The 22,734-nt window shown below is 51.2% G+C and overlaps 1 protein-coding gene across 1 annotated transcript in view; it reads right to left on the bottom strand.

The window, feature by feature from the left end:
* Positions 1–22,734, bottom strand: part of SLCO2A1 (solute carrier organic anion transporter family member 2A1) — an 81,492-nt gene that overhangs the window by 41,635 nt on the left and 17,123 nt on the right. Inside the window, exon 2 of the mRNA XM_032408669.1 lies at positions 3,353–3,490. Coding sequence (XP_032264560.1) covers positions 3,353–3,490 — 138 coding nt within the window. The remainder of the gene's footprint in view (positions 1–3,352; positions 3,491–22,734) is intronic.

Genomic DNA, 22,734 nt, shown 5'->3' with positions numbered 1-22,734 from the left:
TAATAACACTGTATTGTTTATTTGAAATTGGCTAAGAGAGTAGATGTTAAAAGTTCTCACCAGAAGAAAAAAAAGTTGTAACTATGTGAGGTGCTGGATGTTAACTAGACTTATTGTGGTCATTAATGTGATCAAATGTGATCATTTTGCAATATATACAAAGGTCCAATCATTATGTTGTATACCTGAAACTAGTATCACGTTAAATGTCAATTATATCTCAATAAAAAAGGAGTTAAGTATAACTTATATTTATAATAATTAAATATCACTTATGATCTAAGTTATATTTAAATATATTTTATAATTTAAATTACATTTGAATATTTTTATAATTTAAATAGTTATTTCAAATATAACCACCACTCCCCTCCATGACTTTATTTTTCTTCAATACATTTACTATAATCTGATCTACCAAGTTTTATTTACTTCTATAAACAAATGTTATATTTATCACTAGAATGATATATGAGCAGAGATTTCTGTCTGTTCATTCCTGCCTCCCTGCACCTAGAGTGGTGTTTGACACATAGTTGGTGCTCATCAAATATTTGTTGAGTAAGTAAATGAATGAACAAATGATAGGCTTGTTCAAGAGGACACAATTGCCCAGAAGACCACACACAGAAAGGGGATGTGAAGGTGTGTGGGGAGGGAGCCCAGCCTGATCCAGGGGGTGGCTCTAGCCCCTGGCCAGATATCATTCTAGGAGATTCTGAAACCCATACCTGGAAGCAAAGCATTATTCTTAAGCTTCTTAGATTTTATCTCCCCATGTTTTTCTCTATCATTTTTCAAGAAATGATTGTAAGTGTCAGACTACACCAGCTAAACTAACTGAAACTGACTTTAAAAGGTCTGGGTGAGGGATGGCAGAGTGCCCCAAAGGGGGAGGAAGGCCTGGGGTGCCCCGACCCTGCCCATCTGGACTGGCCCTTCCAGCACTCCCAGGGCGTGCGCTCATTTCTCGGCAGGAAGTGGGACCTCCACAGCTGTTATGGCTGATGCTGGCTTAAGTCCTGGGTCCCCAAACTTTTCTTCAGCAGTGGAGTCCCTTTGCAAAAACAGTTTTTCCATAATATAATATAATATAATACAATATGATACAATATGATACAATATATCATTTTATATATATACATGAAGCTGTTCTAGCTAAGGAGGGGAGGGCCTCTATAGTCCACCACTCAGCCCCTCAGCCCTTCTACAACCCAAGCCCCATTGTAACACATCCCTGCGCATCAGTGTCCCAAACCCAGGAGGCCCCGGGCAAACTGGTGGGAGGCATTAAGGGTGGGGCCTCTAGGGCTCCCTCTGATTTTGTCTGCTCAGGCCTGGCCTTTAGCAGTGGGCAGGAGAAGCAGCTGCTTCACAGGGCAAGATGCCCATGTCTTCTCCCATCAGCCAAGCTCCTCATCCTGCCACTGGCCTTTTGCACCCAGCCCTCCTCTCCCGATCACTCACCCATCAGCCTGGAAGGCTCTCAGACTGGGCAGCAGCCTGATACTAATCTGTTACTGATTAGCAGCGTGCCTAGAACACCGTGCTGAGAAGGAGTCAGAGTCTGGACTCAGCTGGAAAGACGACTGTGGTTGATCAGTGATGCCTGCCAGGGTCTTAGGATAGGACTGCAGTGACCCAAATGTCAGAGATTCTGTTTTCCCTTCACGAGTGAGGACAATATGTGCCAGGGGCATTATTAAAGTCATAGGCCAACCCGAGGAGGGTGCAGTCTGTGGGAGGGCTGCCAGGTCCCTGTGCTGTGATCGGTGCTATACGGGAGCTGGCCGAGCTGCAAGAGCACAGCCTACGTGGAGAGGTAGACCGGTCACCGGCATCACCAGGAAGCCGAGACACAGACGCACAGACAGACACACGTGTGCACGCACACACATACACACACCCTAAAACACACAGACACAGACAGGAAGCAGTGGCTCTGGGAGGGAGTTCAGAGGAGAGGGCCTGAGGCCAGCAGGGATGACTGATGGGCCACAGCGCTGCATGTGGGCAAGTCCCTGCATGTCCCAGGTGCGGAAGACAGCCCATGTCGGGAGGAGTGCGTGCAGAGAGGGGCACCAAGACAGACTCTGGCCATGTGCTTGGAGGAGAGGATTTGGAGCAGAGCAGGGCTGTGGACAAGGAAGTGGGGAGGATGGGTGGAAGAGGGGGGTTGGGACTTCAGAGGGAGGCCTTAGCATGGGGGCCATCAGACAGACCTGGGCTCAGATATTGGCTGCCCTGTGTGCATGGATGTGGCCAGCCTGGATGGGGCACCTGGGCTTTAGATGCAAGCTTCCTCATCTGGAAACCATGGCTATGCAGAGACACCCCCACTCCTAGGACTGCAAGGGGAATCTGGGCAGGGGCTCCTGAGGGCACTGCTGTGTAGGCCATTGAGGGTGAAGGAGTGAAGTGCAAAGGAGCGTTTCCAGCTGGGAGCAGGATGGGGGGTGGGGAAACTGAAAGGTGGCGGCTGAGGGTGGTGCTAGGAGGCACCCCACTTTCTTTTATGGCTCCATCTTAGAAGCTGCCCTGGTGGAGGCCAGGCTCTAGATTACTACATGGACCTGAATTCCACTAACTCAAGGGAGGATCGAATTCTGCTCTGGGAGGGGGAGGCCATGCCTCCATCCCAGAACAGTGGGCCTTGCGGAAAGAGAGGAGAGAAGCCAGGCCAGGGAGCCCCATCTCCTCACGTGGAGCCACCGGTGTGGCGGCCAAAACGGAGGGAGCTCGGCTGCGGGGTCCCCGGCCTTTCCCTCCCTGGTTTCCAGTGACCCCTGGCTGACCCTGCCCTCTGACCTCCCACTCCGGGTCTCTGGGGCCGCCCCATCCTCCTCCAACTCTGATGTGCGGTCACTGAGGGACAGTGTGAAATCCCCGTTGCCGGGAGGTCACAGAGATCCGAGCTTGTTTGGGAGTGAAGGCCATTGCGCAGCTGCGGCTCGGGCCTGGGGCTGCTTCTCCACCTGCAGGCCTAAGACTCGTCCGCCCCCGGACTGCAGACGAGCAGAGGCCGCGTCAGCTTGTGCGTGGCCCTGGAACTCAATCAGAGAGACACAGAGTTTGAAGGCTCATCCGTCAGGTGGGAGGAGTAGAGCACCTGCTCACAGGGCCGCTGTGACCAGGCCCCAGGGTCAGGCGCTGCCAGAGCTCTTTGCTCAGTGCCGGGTGCAGGGAAGCCTCAGGAAATGCAGTTGCCACCGCGCCTGCTGCATCTAGCCGCTCCTATCCCCCATGGGTACGTCCCAGCTCCCCATTCCCCTGCCCTGCGCAGAGCCCCCAACCGGACCCTGGGCTCGGGTGGTGCACACGTGCGGTCGGATGACCAGAACCTCCTGCTTACCTCATTCAAGCTGGAAATGAGACCCGAGGAGGAACTGGAGAGGCCAAAGCGCTTCTCGATGGTGGTGAGGCTGCTCTTGAAGTAGGCGCTGTACAGGAGCTGACAGAGCTGCAGGAGGCCGTGACAGAGCACGAACACCTGCGGGGGGACACCGGCCGGTGAGGCCTCGGGACAGCCAGCCCTGCTGTGGTGACCCTGGCCTTCCCCTGTGGGGCCTCTGCAGCAGGGAGGCCCAGCCGTCTGGCCCGTTTGCTCACCTGTTACCTGGGAACACTTCCGTCATGGGAGGGTCCTGAGGGTGACACCAGTGCTTTACCCCGTGCGCTGGCTCAGCGCTGTCAGCCATTCCCTCCATTCCTGCCGTTCACATCCCGGTCAGCATAAGTGGCCCCGCAAAACCACAGGGCTGGAGAAGCGCCCCCGAGGCAAAGGCCCGACTCCCCACATCCAGGGCACTCAGCATTGTTGATTTCCCTTGCTGCACCACTGTGCCCAGTGGGCACTGCTCTGCCCTCCCTCCTGTGTCCTCGGAGGCCTGGAGGCAACTCTCCAGCCAGTCCCGGTCACTCCCAGGGGCACAACAAGCCCTAGGTCACACTGCTTCACGCCTCTTGAGCTGTCCTCCATTCTCCTCTCCACCATTAACACCCATTCTCCGAGGCTCCCCTCTAATGCACCATGAAGATGCAAACCGCCTGGTTTGAATGCCCCCCCCCCCCAAGCTTGTTATCACCTCTTATCTGGGGTATCTGTGATTGTGCTTGCTTCTCCTGGATGGATAATAGGGGCCCTGGGAAGGCCCCAGGCCATTGTCTCTGCCTCCTACCGCACCCCATATGCCTGTCCTGTAGGTATGAGGAAATGGGGATGTGAGTTTTGGATTGATGGGACAGATACCCAACGCGGAGGGTGGACAGCGGTTTGTAGCATCTGGACTTGGCTCCAGGCTGAGCTCTGGGATTTCCTGGGTTCTCGGCTGGTGGGTTGGGCCAGAGCAGGCTCAGAGCCAGGAGCCCCACATCGCTGAGCTCCCCTGTGAGGTGCCCCTTTCTGGAGACCGCACTTTTCCTTCAGGGAAGGGTGGGGGGCCCTGATGTGTCATAGCCTGCCCAAGTTCTTCTCTTAATTGAAGGGCTGGCATCTAGGACAGTTACTGGGGCTCCACCTTCATTTCCGTTTCCTTGCACAGCTGAGCCCACCTCCTGTGCAGGGGCCTTTCTCCGGGCTGTGGGATCAGAGCTGACATTCCCTCTCCTACCTGCCGGGGCAGAGCCTTTGTGAGGCCAGCCTGGGGCTTCTGACAGGGCCCGGCACTGGCTGCCTGCCCACACATCATGCTCACAGTTTCCAAATCCAAGGAGGCCATTACACCCACAAAACCACATGCCTCTCCCAACTGCCTCCTGCCTGAGCCCGTGGCCACCTAGCTCCTCACCAGGGACGGAAGGAAGCCTCTACATCTAGAGGCAGAGGTAGCACTCCACCCCTGCCTCCCTAGGGAGCCTTTGCTCTGCTTCACCTCGTATTTTGGAATTCTTAAGATTTTTTGATAAAGGTATTTTGGAAAACTAGTCCCACTGTCTTTTACAAACGGGGAAACTGAAGTCCAGAGAGGGGGATCCCAAATGCCTGCACAGCATCCTGCATGCAGCCAGCCCTCTGGGCTTAAGGGCCAGGCCCTTGGGATGCCTGGGGTGGACCAGTTTGGGGCCTGCCTCTCACCCCACCATGCAACCCTTAGCCAGTGCCCGGTCTCTTGGGCCCTTGATTTCCCTGTGAGGTAACTGGGCTAAATTGGTGGCTCTTAACTCTGTTTTGATCCCTAATCACCTGGTGGGAGGTGGTGGTGTCTTTGAAATATAGAAGTCAGGCCCAAACGCAGGCCTCCTGAATCAAAATTGGTGGAAGCCCCCTGATTTCTCCTTGGCGCCTCTCCTACTCGACCTGCACTGTGTGTGCAGGTCATGTCTTGTCTCGGGCCCCCCTCTCTCCCTGGATTACTGCAGCAATCTCTCACTGGCTGCCCCCTTAAAACCCTCCATCCCACCACCCCAGAGACAGCTTTCTCAAACTCAAATGTGAGCAGGCTATCGCCAAATTAACATGGCTCACTGGCCCCCCTGCCTCCTACAAAATAAAAACCCATGCCTTTGGTATGGTATTGAAGATGCTGCAGAACCTAGACCTTGCCTGCCTCCAGCTCTGTGCCCTGCTGCGGCTGACTGTATTTTATGAGGATGGCTACCCCAGTATCTCCCGTCCTACACGCATGTCTTCCAGTGTGACAACGACATTCCTTCATCAACAGGTGGGGTCTGTGTTCCCTCCCCTTCAATCAAGGCTGATCTTTGTTACTTGCTTCTAATGAAGAGAATGAAGCAGAACTGATGCTCTGCGGCCTCTGAAGTTAAATCCTGATAGAGGATCCATCTGGCTCCTCTCTTGGGATCCTTAGAAACCAGACATCACATTGTAAGGAAGCCCAGTCTTCCCTGCTCATGGAGCGGTCACATGTCGCTGTTCCCGCCAACTCCAGCTAAAGTTTCCATCTGCAACCAGCATCCACTGCCGGACATGTTACTGAAAGAGCCTCCAGAGGGATTCCAGCCCCAGCCTTCACGCCAGGTGGAACAGAAATGAGCTATCCCACCAATCCTTACATAGATGGCAGATGTGTGAACAAACTGAATGCTGTCATTGTTCGAAGCACTAGGTTTCGGGTTGCTTTGTGACGCAGCACTGGATTGCCGGCAGCGCCTGCTGCCACACTGCTTGCCCTTCAAACTCCACCAGGGTCATACGACTCAAGTTCCCCACAGCACACAGCCATTGTCTGTGTCTTCGCTCACTCTCTGGACAGAATTATCTTCCCCTTCTTGGTCTGGATAACTATGTCCTCTGGGCTCGTTTTGCCCAGCACGGGGCTCAGTTATGAGTCTAGTTCGAAGCTGCTTCTAAAAATCCCAGTACCCTGTTGCTGTAGCGGCCTCTTGACGGCTTGGCACACGGCTGGCATTAGAGGTAGCACCAGCAGGAGTGAGGGCTGTCAAAACAGCTGGGACAGAGTACGAGGTCTGGACCAAAGGACGGCAGTGGGGATGCAGGGACGGACCTGCAGAGGTTGAAGTGACAAGGCTGTCACCGATTCAAGGTGGAAGAAAAGGGGCAGAGTCTCCAGCCCCAGCGCCAGGAAGGGGGCAAGGCCATGTGTGGAGACAGCGGCCACAGGTGGAGGGGTGTATACGGAGAGGGGGGACAGCGAGCTCAGCTGTGGAACACCTGAGTTTCTGAGCATAAAGCTCAGAAAAGGCCAGTCTCCCTCTAACCAAATTAGTAATGAATTAGTAAGAGTGACTAACCTCTACCAAGCCCCCCAGCAGTCTCATGAGAGGAAGGTGAGCACAGTGGGAGAAAAAATCTGTCTCAGGTCTCTCCTGAAAGGTATGCCTTTGCTCTTTCCAGGAAATACAGAAACCCCCTATTTTCTCCCCCCGATACTAGGTGGGAGACTCCACCTAGAGCCAGCCGGCACTTTTCCACGTCCTATGCCCCCTCACGGAGCCGACTTCATCACCAGTGTTTGGCCACTGCAGGCCTGTCGGGTCTGGGTGTCTTCCGGGTGTCCTGGCAGACGTGCTGGCATACATGCGGGCCCCTCATTCCAATGGCTTCAGCGGATGGAGAGGAATGAGAAGATACGTGGCCGCAAGGGAGAAAATGCCAGCAAGGGGAAGAAATGGTTGGATGGTTCCAGCAGAGCATTCTGGCCAGGGCCACTCAGGGTCACAGCCATCGGGCCCCACCTACTGAGCTTCTGTGGACCGGACCCTGGCACCACCCCCCAGGCTGCTTGACCTTACCGAGAACCCAGTCCATGGCCAGCATGACACGGCACAACAAATACTCGACGCAGGAGAAATAGAACATGGGGTTTAAGAGTCTATGTGGATGCCCTGGTGGGAGAAGGAAAAAGTTGGCTAGTTGGGCTGCCATCACCCTCCACCATCCTTTAGACAACACAGTGTTATGGGTTTGGATAGTTTGGATTCAGAGTCAAACAAGTGTAGGTTCCAATCCCGACTCTGCAAGGAATGGCGTGACCCTTGGCTCCGTATCTTAACCTCTCTGATAGCAGCTTCCCTGCTACGAAAAGGGAGCAATGATGATTCCTGTTCACGGTGCTGCTGTGGGGCCTCCACATTTAAGCACCCGGCCCCCTGCCTGAACCACAGCGAGTGTCGCACATGTGAGGGATACTCAGTAAGTGGAGACTTCTTCCACTCGCCTCACTTGCCCAAGTAACTGAGCCTCTCTGTTGCTGCATGAGAACTCTAGAGCAGAATTTCCCACAAGGTGCCACGCAGCACCTTACTATTTTGCTTACTATCATCCTGCCTCATGAATATTTACAATTCATATTAGTATATTAAAGACTCTGAGAAAGTCTTTGGTGAAGAACTGCTTAACTGTTTTATCCAACTTTCTCCATACTTCTCCAGCCATGGAGCTCCCTTCCCCCAACATACACTTTTAAAATATATATATAAAACAGATAATAGTACTTTGCAAAATACATTTTAAGGAAGATCCCATGTCACTTTTAGAAAGCAGCTTACGGTAGAATCAGCCTTGTGATTTCTTCACAAAACGAAAATAAAATAAAGATGTGTTACATGGCCGTATTATCTTTCCTAAAATAGCGCACCATGATTTTCTATCCCCTCACTCTACTTTTTTTCTTTTTCGTGGCACTTCTTGCTTCCTAAAATTACATCATTCTCACCTACTGGCATGTCCCCCCACCAGACAGCGACTGCAGGGAGGAAAAATGATGAATGGTTTTTAGGGTGCCACTTCCCTATTGCCTGGAACGATGCCTGGTCCGTAGCTGGGGCTCGGTTGTCAAGTGAATGAATGTGTCTTTAAATACTCTAACTCATGAGTTCTTGCTCAAGAAACTTATCCATCAGAGTAGCCATTCAGGAAGCTGCAGGTTCATTCCAATGGTCTGTCCTCAGTCATATAAGAACCCCCCTTCAGCGCTGCCTTAGGTCAGTCCACAGGCCGCCAAGGTCACAAGGCACAAAGCAGCATGTGTCCGCTCTGCTGCCCCACTCATTTACTTGGCTCAACGCTAGATCATTGTTGGGGGTTTCTAAACCCAAACTAAAAAGTTAGACGTTTGCATTTATGTCTGAAGGGGCTTTCTGGGGTGGTAGAAATATTTTATATATATTTTTAAAGATTTTATTTATTTATTTGAGAGAGAGAGTGAAAGAGAGAGAGAGAGCACAAGCCAGGAGAAAGGCAGAGGGAGAGGGAGAAGCAACTCCCTGCTGAGCAGGGAACCCGACACGGGGCTCGATCCCAGGACCCCGGAATCATGACCCGAGCCAAAGGCAGATGCCTAACCCTCTGAGCCACCCAGGCGTCCCAAAATATTTTATATTTTGATTATGGCAGTATTTACACAGGTGTATAATTTGTCAAAACTCATCAATCATTTAAAATCTGAGTACTTTATTATATGTAAACTATATTTCAATAGAGTTGATTTAAGGAAAAACTAATTTTTAAATAGACTTGCAACCATGAAAGTCTTCAAAATAATGTTCTGAGGCTTTGAAGGGAATTCCACAGTTCTGTTTTGTTTTTTTTAGGGGGGGGGGGGGGGGAGGGAGGGGCAGAAGGAGAGAGAAAGAGAATCTCAAGCAGGTTCCATGCCAAGGGTGGACCCCAATGGGAGGCTTGATTCTAGGACCCTGAGATCATGACCTGAGCTGAAATCAAGAGTCGGACGCTTAACCAACTGAGCCATCCAGGCGCCCCATTTTGTTTTTTAATATTATGAGCATTGGCAGTATCATCGGAATACATTTATTCAAGGAGCCCACTTTGAACGGGTGAGAACCCACGTCAGTGGGGACATCTGTGTGGTGTTCCAGTATAAACAGCCAGGTTTCTGTGTGTGTAAGACTGTACGTGTCTGTAGGCACATCTTGTAGAAGAAAGCTTGAGGAGAAGGCTAACTCGAGGGAATGTTCCCGCAAGGCGTGGTGGGCGGGCAGCTCTAAGACCCAAATGTTCACGGCCACAGCTCCATTCCTCCTCCCAACCCTAACAAACGTGAAGAGGAGGCTTGGAGAGGAGGCAAGTGGGGAAACTGGGGTGGTCATGAAGATCCTTCTTCTAATGAAGAGAAATCTTTTTGCTACCTGTGCCAAAGAGCTACAAAAGGCTGATGAGCTGCTGTGATGGCAAGTGGAGGTCCAGAGTGGGGCCCCGGGCCCGGGCAAGCTTCCAGATGTAAGTCATACAGCCATAAAGGGGAACCATAAGGACAAGGAGGGAAACCTTCGCAGCTCAGGATGCATGAGAAAGGGTCAAAGTGCACCCAAGATGTGGTGTCCTTGACTCTACCTGTTCATCACCCTCTTTTCCAAACTAAGCGTTAGGATGATGGATCTGAGGCATCCACTCGTGATTATAGGGACCCTGCTACCTGTCTGATCACTGACTCTGCTGTCAACCACTTCTGATTTGGTCCACACATATCCTGGGGAAGGCAAAACTCCAAAAATTTACCTGACGCCTGATGTCCACTAGGATGTAATGTCTCTGAGATAATTTAATATACTGAGGGAGCTAGGAGTGGGAAGAAAACCCTTCAGGGGCAGGAGGTGGGGCCTGACTGAGACATAGGCTGTGACTGCCCAGTTTAAACAACTGCTTCACTCCATACGTGGCAGTTGCCAGCAATCTCAATGGAGCTATTCTTCAGAAGGAAGGAAGGAGGGAAGGAGGGAGAGAGGGAAGGAGGTTAGGAGGGAAAGAGGGAAGGAGGGAGGGAGGGAAAGGAGAGAGAGAAGGAAAGGAGGGAGGGAAGGAGAGAGAGAGAAGAAAGAGAAAAGAAGAGCACAGTAAGACCTTACTCTCACTTTCCCCAGCAATTTGGGGAGAGTTAGGGGTGTGCTGAGGGCCACTCTCCAGTTCTCTGAGGGAGAGAGCAGACTCCACGGTGCTGCTTGCTTTCATCCCTCCAACCTCTGGGAGTCAAAATCTGGCCCCAGTGTCCCTTCTGTTGCCCCATCCCTGGGCTGGAGCCGACCGCACCGCAGACAGGCTCAAATATCTGGCGGGAAGCATCAGACCTGAACAGCCCCACTGACAACTCGATGGGGTCTGAGTGACACCTGGCATTCAGAAACTCCTTTTCCCAGTCAACTCCCTCCTAGGTAATCATAAATCCACTTCCAGCTGTTTTCTCTTTTTGATCTTTCCCTTTCACTGTGAATCAATGTATTACACGCATATGTTTAAAAAAAAAAAATCAAGTAACACAGAAGGGCTTAGAATGCCGAGGACCAGGCCCGCACCCAGCTCGAGCCCACCACCTGTGCAGCAGGTCAGGGACAGCCACCTCTGGGGTCAGCTTTTCTGTGCATCACATCCACACATATCAAAATAATACACTTGTTTTGCAGTTTTCTGACTTGTCACTGTAGACTGCACACCATTAGAGGAGAGGATTTAGCTCCCTCGCTCTAGCATCTCCCACCCCTCTCCCTGCTCCTCCCAGCTTGTAATCATTCTATGCATATGTGCATTAATATTGGACCACTTCACTCTGTGGCAAGCCAGCTGGGAGCCCGAAGGAGCAGGGGCTTCCCTGCTGGGTGCACACCCGTGCTTGCTGACGGTCCCTCAGCTCATGGAGAAGGTTGCCTGTGCTTTCCAGGGGTCAAGGGGTGCTCTATATTACCCCCTCGGGGTTCAGCCCCACTTCTTATTTCTGTCTCGGCCACACCTCCTTGTTCTAAGTCTGTTGCTATCTAAGGCTGTGCCCAGTCCAAGGGCTCTGCACACTGTAGGCCCCATGCATGCTCCTGAGAGCACTGTAGGCCCTTCCTTGGTCCATTGACATCCCAACCGTCTCCATCTTGCTGAAATTATTGCAACCGTTCATCTACTCATAATCTCTTTCCCTTTTTCCTCTTTTTTCTGTTACTGGCTTTCACCATTCTTTCATTCATTACTCTCATTATAATGAGGGTGATGGAGTTGAGGGGAGACAAACATGTGTCCGGTCTGCCATTTGAATCAGAAACCCAATGTCTTTCCTGATGCCAGTCTAGCAAACAAATTGATAATTCTGTGCCCACTTTTCCAACGGGGGAAAAAAGTAGCATACACTTGTCAGTGAACTAAGTAGTCAAACCAAAATGCATACCCAGGTCTTTCTCTACAACTCTCCCCCACACCTCCCTACTACATTCATGCATTCTAGTACCTCATTTATTTGGCCAGAATCTTCCAGAGTGGTTGGAGTGTCTCCAACAGAAGGCACACGGCCAGAGAGTGGTGCTGGCTCTGGGTGTCTGCCCATCTCTACTTGTTTTTGTGTCTTTCAGTGTCTCTACCCTCATAGCCCATTGTCAGTCCTGGCTGGCAGTTCACCACATGGGTAAGACCTAGGAGGTGAGGCTCTGGGCAAAAGAGGCCATAGTGCAAATGGGGACGACGAAGGCAACTCAGAAAGGGTAACTCCTGGCTGTTTCCCAGTGACCTGAGAGATGTAGGCCTCTGAAAGGGGAGGTGGGTCTCTGGGTTAGCTCCTCTGAGGCCCACCTGAGAGGCCCCTCAGAGCTGGATGGGAGACAGGGATCCTTTTCCCTGTCTTGCCAAAAGAAAAAGAAGGGAGCAAAGCAAGGACTCAGATGTGAAAGGCTCCCTTCACCAGCTGGCCTGCTTACCCCTCCCGTACCTTCTGCAGGGTGTGACTTTCCATCCAAACCATGGCCCCGTGGCCACAAAGGGAAATGTCTCTTTCAAGAAGTGATTCAGGAAATCAAATATTTTCCCATGCAGGAAGAATGTCTGAACAAGATAAAGCTCAGAGATTCAAAATAGCCAGTCTTGGGTCAAAGTTGGTGGTATTCATAGTGGCGATAATAAAAGGTATCTTTAGTATTATTATGAACTAGAAAAAGCCTTTGATAAGACAGGGTCCTGAGAGCCCTTGGAAGTCTAAAAACCAGGAAAATCTAAAAAGAAAAACATGATTTCCACTACAGCCTCCTTGTTCTTTAAGAGGGAAGTAGCCAGCCTGGAGAGTTGCAACTGGGAACCGGAGGGGAGGCCAGTCAAGCCAGGCCCTTGACCAGTCTCTCCAGCGTCCCCTTGCCAGCCCCTAGCGCCCACACAGTGGCCTTACTGTATGGCAGGGTTCTCCTAATACGACTGAGAAAGGCCACTCTCTGAGGCTTGTGAGAGCTGCTTCAGGGAGGACGGAGGCTCAGTGGAGGCCAGGAGGCCACAGGAAACCACAGCAGGCATAGAGGAGCATCATGCCCAGGTGGACCCTCTCCCACCTTCACACTGCCTGGGGGGTCCTGGCCAAGGCACCTCTTGAAGCCAGGTCCCCAGTGAATTGAATTAGGCGAGATCTTTTGGCCATTTTTTAGTTTAGTCTACTCAGCTTAGATAAAAATCTCACCTGAAGGCCTCTATGTAAGATAAAATTAGGATGGACACTGGAAGTCCCAACCTGCATAATTCTTTTAGTTTTTGTTATTATTTTATGGTTTTGTATTTAATATTATTATGAGCTAGAAAAGGCCTTTGATAAGCCAGAGTCCTGGGGGCCCTTGCAAGTATACAGATCAGAACTATCTGTAAAAAAACACACGAATTGCCACTGCAACATCCTTGTCTGAGGGGACACCGGGCACAGAAAAGGGAGGTACATGAGCTCTCTAGCTTCTAACACCGGTGATCCTCAAATACTTTTGGTTGTGGTTGTTTTGTTTAGGTTTTCTCCTTTCTGACACTTGGCCCCAGGGAGGGAGAAGGCAGATGGCTGGACTGATTTGGTATCATTCGTGAGGGAAGATAAAATGAAGAACAGAGGGTGAGAGATGGCCTGGGATGATGGGGACCTGCAACCTGGGCTTTAGAAATCATAGATTAAAAAGAAAATTCTGGAAGAGATGAAACATGAGCACATGAGACTAAATCTGATTTTTCAGATTATTCTGAAATTCTAATAATCTGAATTTATCAGATTAGCTAGGAGCATGGTGCTCAAGGGTTCTCAGAAAAATAAAAACTTTGAAACAAACCTATCATTGACATTTATGTGAATATGTGTCCAAATTCTTCCACAGAAATTCCCACAGTTATTTCTCTTTTTTTTTTTTTTTTCAGTCAGAAAAGCTTTCCTTCGTGGACCACAAGCGTCATTTGTCTTTTTTGGAAGTTGGCATAAGAGTAATCTGTTAGATTGAAATAAGGCACCGTTAGGGAAACGGCTTTGAATCTACTTATGGCAGGAAAAGAACATTAAAACAGTATTAATAGGGAGACTTCACCATATTTTATATTCTTCCTATTCTTTGTAGTAACAAGATAAGTTATTAATATTTTCCCCTCACTTCCCTGAAGGGTTTGAAGATGAAGCCCTCAAGGAGGGGAAGCTAGTTTTTCAGAGAGAGAGAAAGTGGGGACTGGGGATATGGTATCCAAAGAGCTCAGAACTCGGAAGCTGATCCCTAGGAAGCTGGCCAGGAGGAAGGCTGGCTTGTGGCCACGGGGAAGCACCAAGGGGCTATTTTCTTCACATCATCTTATGTGTTTACTTATTTTGTCTTTCCCCGTGTGTCAGTCTTGGTCACCCTATATCTTCTGCATCTGGCTCTCTGGCACGTAATAAATGTCCAGTCAATATTTGCTGCATTCAGTTAATCCTCACACTACCCTGAGAGGTAGGTAGGATTCCTTTTGTTTATGGATGAGGAAACGGAGGTTCAGGGAAGCTTACACAATTGTCTCATGTCACACAGCTGGTAAATGGTAGCAGCCAGCTGACACCAAATCAGGCCATCATCCTGCTCCACCGAGCTGCCCAATCTTACGAGAATTTGGGGGAAGGAGGCATCCCTAAAATTGTTTTTACTGAGATTGCTGGTTATCGGGGCACCTGGGTAGCTCAGTCGATTAAGTGTTCGACGATTGGTTTTGGCTCAGGTCATGATCTCAGGGCATTGAGATCGAGGCCCGAGTTGCATCGGGCTCCCTGTTCAGTAGGGAGTCTGCTTGGGATTCTCTCCCTCTGCCCCTCCCCCCACACGTGTGCGCTCTCTCTCTTTCTCAAATAAATAAATCTTAAAAAAAAAAAAAAAGATTGCTGGCTATATAATTGCCAACCCAGTGGCCTCCAAAGGTGGCTTTACCTAAGTTTTGCATCATTCAACACATTTGGTTTCCCTTACCTTTATGATGTTACCTGCCATCCCAGTGCTTTTGCTCTGTCTGACTGTCCCTTCTTAGAAATCCTTGGGGGAGCTCTTTTCTGGCTTCCCACCTGATGAGGACGGTATCCGGGCTCCGTCCTCAGCCCCTTTGCGCGTCTCCCTATACAGGCTGGCCCTGGGCGCCCCACTCACGCCCCGCAGGGCCACCCCAGAGGCCCGCTGACGCCTCCTGCCACTGCTGGAGGGCAGACGCCCCTCCTCTAGCCCCGGCCATGCCTGGAACTGCATGCCACACATTTCAGCTTTGACGCCCTGCCAGTATCTGAAATTCATGACCCAAACCATTATCTCCCCCTGGATCATCTCCTCTTTTCAGTTTCAGTTCTTGCCCTGGGACGCAACCTCCAAACCAAGACTCAAGTCCGGGCCATGTCTCTAGCCCCACCGCTGCCCTCTACTCCAGCCACTATCAGACACCCCCCCCCCCCCCCGGCCACTGTGACATCGGTTCCTACCCTTTTCCTAAGCCCACTCCTCCCCCCTCCAATCTGCTCTTGGGCCAGCAGTAATCTTTTCAGAACCTTTAAGTACAACATTCACACAAAAAAGGCATAAGTCACAGAGAGCAGCTTGACAAAATTTCACAAACTGGGGCCACTTAAGGGACTGGTACCCAGATAAAAAAGCAGAACACGCCCTGCTTCCCAGAAGCTCCTCGTGCCCTTTTCAGCCTCTCCCCCCGTCCCAGGGAACAACTCTCCTGACTTCTAGCAGCACAGGTCAGGCAGCCTGTTTTGTACTTTATGGAAATACAATCACATACTATGTCAGCATGATCTTCTGAAAATGGAGATAAGAGCCTGCCTTGACCCTGTAAAAAAGCCTCCAACAGATTCCCACCAGCTCAGAGTAAAAACAAGCAAAGTGCCCCAGCCTCCAGGGCCCTCCCTGTCCCAGCCCCTGGGTACCTTCTGCTCTTGCTGCGCTACCCACCACCTGGGCCTCTTCTCAGGTACCAAGCTACCTCCGTTCAGCCTGTGGTAGAAAGTGGAAACTGAGAGGAAAATTCATAGCCCCTCAGAGCCTGGGAGGGTGGGGGCCATTCACTCTCCCTGGGGGCTCTTTACTCCCGTCCCCTCCCCTGGTTAGCTTCTCCGATCTTTCTGGTGGCAGAGAATGTCCCTCCTGTTACACACCCCATTGTTCATTCGGGGCCCTGAGCCCAGGCTGCAATTACAAGCACCTTGAGTGTTTGGGGCCCTGTGGCAATCCTGGCGCCTTGCATGTACCTGTCACCAGGCAGCAGGGCGGAGGAACCGCCACAGAAGCGCGGCTGCCACTTGATGAGAGGAGGCGATGGCTTGGCCCCCGCGTGATAACCAATAACCAATAAAGCAATGGGAAGGAATACATTTCGGTGAATGGCACCACTGGTTCCCAAGGCACCCGTAAGCCGTAAGTAAGTGGATGTGAAGTGATTAAAAGGGATTGTAAATTCCTTGTGCAGATGGGTAGTCTTTCCCTCCTACTGTACCCATTTATCTCCCAAAAAAAGTTCTGGAGGCCGGTAAGTTGCTTAGCAAGCCCTTGTCACTTCTTTCACTCTCCTCGGAGTTTCACCCTGGACCAGCTCCCTATCAGAGCTCCCAAGCATCTCCATCTGTAGTAATGAAAGCCTGGACCCATCTTTGACTCTTAGCCCCAGCAGGTGTGGTAGCAGATGAGAGACTGGAAGGCTTGCCCTGCGCAGGGAGGAGGGGAGCAAGAGAGTGAGCGTCTGGGTGTGGCCTGGCCCACCGGGTGAGGAGCCTGAGAAGGTTCGGTGGAAACGGTGGGTACCCTGGCAGGATAAGGAAGGAGTCCTTGGCCAGGGAAACCCCTGCCACGGGCAGCCCGTGCCCACCCACTACCCGCTGAGACCATCCCACAGCCCCCCTCAGAGGCTGCCGAGTTCCCGGATGAACCACAGCGTGCTCAGCCCATCAAAGCCACAGTGGAGGGCTGAGAACAAAGCATCCAGGGGCTGCAAGAGAGTCAAACACAGCAGGTGCTTGAAGGAGAGTGAGCGGCTGCCCGGGGTGAGAGGCCAAGGCACTGCCATGTGTGTGTGGCTGCCCATGGGCGCAGACCCAGCCACCGTGCTGGGCGCCGCTCCTGGTCAGCACTGTCCGGCTGGCCGCTCTGCTGTCAGGGTGCCTACGGAGGCCCTGGCACACAGGCACGTGCGTGCACCAGATGGGCGTGCTCAGCCCGCCTCTCCCATCACATGCAAGCACACAGGTGGGGACTCTCCTGCAACAGGCCTGTTGGCGGCAGAGACATGCTTTCCTGCATGGGAACACTGTCACACCCGTTCTGATCACCCTGGCATTCCCCTGCGTGCTGAGGGACCCAGGATTCACAGCCTCGGGCTGTTCTCCCAGAGGCCCACACCCTTCCAAGATCCCATCACTCTGAAAGAGATGCAGCCCCCTAAAACCTCGGTCCCAGGTGGAGCAGGCCCCTGGCAGCCAGGATAAGACATTCCCAGGGGTGGGGGGGAACCCAACCTGATTGCTCCGACATAGGAAAATCACCACCCTTCTGTAGTTCTTCCCTCCCTCTGTTCTTCTGGTGGCAGGTGGAAGGATGGCAGGAGGAAAGGGCTCTTTGTCCCACACTCAAACTTCTCTATCCCCTCAGATACCTCAAGGGAATAAAATGTCTCCCCTAAGTGCTAAGCTATGATCACAATTCCAGTTTCTGCCACTTGCCACTGGATCACAAGAGGGGCATGTACCTGGTAGTCTCAGTTTCCCCACTGACCCATGAGAGTCAAAATAGCAAAGATATGGACCCAAAGGACTATACCACCTACATGCTGTCCCCCAACACTCTCTGTTATGATCCTCGTGACTGATTGCATGTCTCTCTACCTCAGTTAGTTCAAAACACACCATGTCTCTCTACACCCAACTCCCTCTGCCTCTGCAACTCACAGAAAAGTACTAGGGACACTCTCTACCACCTATGCTGCCCCCAGCCTCCTTGCTGGGGATGATGGGTTTAACTGTGTCCTTCGATTATGTTAGGGTCAAAGCCCTAACTCCTGGTACCTGTGAATGTAATATTATTTTGAAATAGGCTCTTTGCAGCTGTAAGCAAGTTAAGGTGAAGTCATACTGGAATAGGGCAGGCCCCCATCCAATGACTGGTGTCCTTATGAGAAAAAATTTGGATACCGAGATACACAAGACAATGGAGGCAGAGAATGACTGATGTGTCTAGAAGCCAAGGAATACTAAGGACTTCTGCCAATCACTAGAATCTGCGAACCCCTTGGTCTTCATCTCTTCGGTTCAGTGACAGAATCCTGTCCCTCTTGTCCAGTTGTTCTCAGCTGACCCTCGCAGAAACCTGTTTCATCTCCCTTGGGCCACCACATTTCCCCCTCCAGCTCCAGTGCTCTCACTTGCTTTCCAGGTGCCCGAGGAAGCAGGTTGCTTTATTTTTAATTGTTAAGGCTCTCCAAATTCACCCAGCTATTTCCTTAATTCCTCTATTACTCACTTATTTTCCACTGTGGGCAAACACAGTAACAGCCAAGGCCTCCTGTGCTGGGCACCCATTTCCTGCCTCACCCCTGTTCCCATCCTTGATCTGTCTTGCCTTTAGGCTCCCCTCCCCCACACTGGGTATCTCCTTACTCATTCTCAGGTTCCTCTGCCTTCTATCCACAGTTGGAGGGTCCATGAGCATTTTCCCCAAATATAAAGACCTCTGTTCCACGTGAGCCAATAGTTATAAGAAGCCCATGCAAAATGGGGGGCGGGACACTCCTTCCCTCCTCCAGCTGAAATTGTTTTCCCTCCTACCTTTCAAAGCTGTCGCATAGAATGACCTGTCTTCTTGGCTGATGGCAAATTCTCACCAGGATCAGAGAGTCCATCTGCAGGCATTTTGCCACAGGCCAGAGAATAGTATCTACTCACCATTTTTTTCTAGATCCTATAGAGGATACAGCTCCAACTGACTTGCTCTTCCAGACTTTTCCTTTTCCAGACTCACTGCAAACCTGTGCCTGCCGTCATCCACACCTGTACAAGGCCTCCTTCCTTTGCATGGCTGCTCTGGGAGGCACTTGTGTCTATTCCTTAAACACACCTCTCTTCATGTGGGTTCTGCTCCCTGTGCATGCTGCTCTCTGCCTAGAACACTCTCCTGCTCCCTGCCCTCCCTTGACTCCTCGTCGGCCTGACTCTGATTTCCCTGTCAAACTCTGTTTGCACATCACTTTAATGCCATCACACTTGTGATTCCAGGGCAGTCATGGTTATATGGGAGGGGTGGAGGGGGAACCTCACTTAGTTCAAAACACACACAGGTCAAGACTTATCCTTCACTGAATGTGGGATCTGCCTGTGATGACTGAAACAGCGCCTCCCTCTGGCAAAAGTGCAGACACAGTTTACAATTCCTTTGGCTTGCCAGCTCTGATAGATTTTATTGGGGGCTGTGAGTGTGTGTGTGTGTGTGTGTGTTGGGGGGGAGGTTGCATTATTTGCTAGTCTTGCCCAGAAGAAACATAAAAAATAATGTGATAAGCAGATATTTATTGAATACCATCATGGGCCAAGCATATTCCAGGGGAGACCAAGGGCCAAGCCGGGCCAGACCCCTCTGGGGGCTCCTGTTTGTTAATAAGATGAGGCATATGTATACAATATATTAAGACAATATGGCAGATGCTAGAGCAGCCATACAAGTAATGGTGCCAGAGGTGCTGAGAATATGAGAAGGCGAGGGAGAGGTCCCTGGAGAAAATGAGGTCAGAGCAGGATTTTGAGGATGAGGAGAATGTCAGAATGTAGAGAGGAACAAAGGGTCATCCTAGCCCAGGAGACAAGATGAGGAGCGGCAAAACGTAAGCATGACAGGATTAGGGGTCAGGAAATCATCTGGTTAGCCTGAGAAAGTTCTGGTTAGGTGACAGGAGAAAACCAAGTCAGGAAAGAGGATCAGTGCCCAAGGAGAGCCACAGAATTTTCTCTTTGGCCATCACTGAATACTTGTTGACAGCAATAATGTTGTCAACCATTCTTAGAAAGGTTAACCAGTAACAAGATGAGGAAGAGAGGACAGAGAAGGAAGACTGGAGGCAGGTAGGCCCATGCAAGGTCTCGGAACGGGTAGAAGAAGCCTCCCGTCGGGGGTGGCCATGGACCGGTGGACGTCAGCAGGAGAAAAACTCCAGGGAAGGCAGTGGCTGGATGACTAAGTGGAAGTGGGGGGTGGTGAGTGACCAAGCAAAGGGAAGGAGAGAACTCAAAAGACAATGGGATCAGGGTGAGTGATGATAGCTATTCAACCTCACACCCAAGAAGAAAGGAAAAGATCCTTCGGACCATATGGAATTCAAGGACCAATCTCCAAAATAAGATGGTAGCTACATGTAGAGTTTTGAAATAAATCCCCCCGCCCTTGGGCTTTATGCAATGTTGACGATACACTCCTTGAGCAAGACTGCAGCTATGAGAAGATGTCTTGTCCCACTATCTCTTTTACCTTTTGCTCCTTTTCCCTGAGGCCAGAAGAGCTCTATGCCCTGTTAGACTCCACACAGCTGCAAGTTACCATCTTTGAGATGGAGTATCTGCCTGAAACGGAGCCCCAGGGAATACCTCCTAACAGAACTTCACTTGCTAAATCTGCAGGAGAATCAGGAGGCCACATGGCTCTCTGGGACACAGGAAGTCTAACTTGAAAAATGAAGGATCTGGAGCCTGACAGAGGCAAGTTGGTTGCTAACAACATACTATGATTTGGACCAAGTTGAGTCTTCTGTCTCGTCTCCAGGGGCGGGCAGCTTTATCACCAAAGTCTGCACCAGGATGTAGGTGGTCTTCTGCAGTCATCCCCACCAGCACATGGCCTGGGGCATCTATTCTAGCTCTACTCTCTCCATTGCTTCAACTTATTTCTGGGCTATTGCAGACAGAAGGCCGCTCCTTCTGGGACCTCGCCTCTTTGACTTTCCTGTGTGTCTCCCAAGGTGCTCCCTCTCCCCTCCCCTCTGTCTGCCTTCCTCCCAGTTCCACTCCTCAGCTCAGCAAGGAGGGCGAAGAGGGAGAAACACTGGCGGGCCTGCAGAGGGAAAGGTAGAAGAAACTGGGTGGGAACCAGTCTTCGGGCAGAGAGAAGAGAGGGCTTTAGTCAGCACTGCAGAAAATGCCCAAAGCCTCTCTTGAAAGATTTCCTTAGGTCTCAGGCTGGTGTTTGAGAGGAAAGGGAACTGTTACATGAGAGGTCAAGGCAGGAAGTCAAGAAGGCCTGCTAGCCTCTTTCCCACCGGAAAGCCGTGTTTAGATAAAAGCAACCAGAACATCCTTCCCTACTACCCACACCCTCTGGCACTCCCTCCCACACCCACTGCCCAGGACCCCTGGGAGTGACAAGGGGACTAGGCTGCAGTGATCTCCTCCGCTGCTGGGAGGGCTCACTCAGGGCGTCAAGGTCTTCTGTGCACTATAACATATCCCATCCAAACACAGGAAATGAGGGAAGGAGTGGGAGCAAGGGGGAGAGCAAGCCAATTTCTCAAATTCTCTGTTTACCTACAGTATTTAATTTTAAGCTATAAATATCATTAGTTCGAACACCCCTGACCAGAGAACATTTGCCATCTCCAAACTACTTGGGGTAAAAAAGATTGAAACGAAACTCAGCCTGGCACAGCAAGTCAATGGGCCCAGAGCACCTCCGGAGAGTCTCTGAATTCCACCATGTGGCTGGCCATGCTTCTCCAGGCTGAGAAGGCCCTGCCTTCTGTATGCTCCCCAACCTCCTTTCTCCTGGCCCAGGGGCAGGTCTCAGGGCCTGACATGCATAGCCCTTGGCTTTGCCCCAGGCTACACGCAGCAGGAAGCTCCCAAAGTTCCTCCCATCAACTATGGCTCCCACATTGGAGACACTCCCTGGCAACCATTTCAGCTTAACTGATCACTTCCTATCAGTCGCTTTAGTGAACATCTTGGGGACAAGAATATCACAGACATCCCAGTGACCTCTGCATGTGAATCAGTGTCCTGATATGTGCCTTGCCTCAGAGTAGAGGTTCTAGAATTTCAGGGTGCATCAGAATTACACAGAGGGCTTGTTGAAACAGCCGGCTGGGCCCCACCTCCAGTTTTAGATCCAGAAGCTCTAGGATAGGGCCCAGGAATCTGCATTTATAACAAGCTCCCATGCGATGCTGATGCTGCTAGTGCAGGAACAACACTTAGGGAACCACCGCCTCAGACTCAAGTAGGTCCTCCTGAGCTTTAACCTAAATCTTCCTTTCCAGACATCTCTTTCCTGGAGACGAGGCCCAACCTCTGTGTGCAACTCCATTACCAAAAAAAATGGGGTAAAACTGAGGCGATCTCATGATTTCTCGGCACTTCCCTCGGCCACCTGGCCATCTGGACATGCGGTCTCTTCACACGGTCAGGGTCTGGCCGCACTGCTGGTGGAGGCCTGCACACTAGTCCTGGCTGTGTACTTCCGTCCACCTCCCAATTCCTCTGACTCTCCCACACTGCCTTACCTAGAGGTGTTGAAGGCAAGTACAAGGGAATGTGGTTTCATCATCCATACCTGGTTTGTTTTGGCTGGGATTTCTACCTGCAGGTTTAAGACTCATGAATGAAATCATCAATAAGCATCCCTAGACGGGAAAAGATTAGCTAAGCAAATACTTGACGCCTACCAGCTGCAGCCCTAGCCGCATGCCAGCCGACATGAGCTCACCCACCTTTCCAGCACCGCTATCCATTCATGTCTGCAGCCAGAGGCCTGTGACCGCCACAGCAGACCACAGGACGAATACTGATAGGCAACATAAGGAAGGCGGGTCTAGGCACCGGCGACATGCTGGCCATCTGATCCGTATAGAGGATGCAAGGAGACTGCAGTCATGGGAAGAAGTGGACGGAGTGCCCCATCCGGGGCCTCCCTGCAGCAGCTCACCCCAAAACGCGCCTTCCTCCCCTCAGTGACTTCAGCAAAGCCCCTCTGGCCCCTGCAGCCCTTTTGGGGGGGTTGTCCTATTGCCCTGTGGTGCTCACCTCTCCTGGAGCCCTCTGCCTGTGGCTGCCACATTCTGTCATG

This window comes from Phoca vitulina, unplaced genomic scaffold (assembly GCF_004348235.1).
Source record: "Phoca vitulina isolate PV1807 unplaced genomic scaffold, GSC_HSeal_1.0 scaffold10, whole genome shotgun sequence".
Lineage (NCBI taxonomy): Eukaryota > Metazoa > Chordata > Mammalia > Carnivora > Phocidae > Phoca > Phoca vitulina.
Note: the sequence above shows the minus strand (reverse complement) of the source record. Positions and strands in the feature narration are given on the sequence as shown.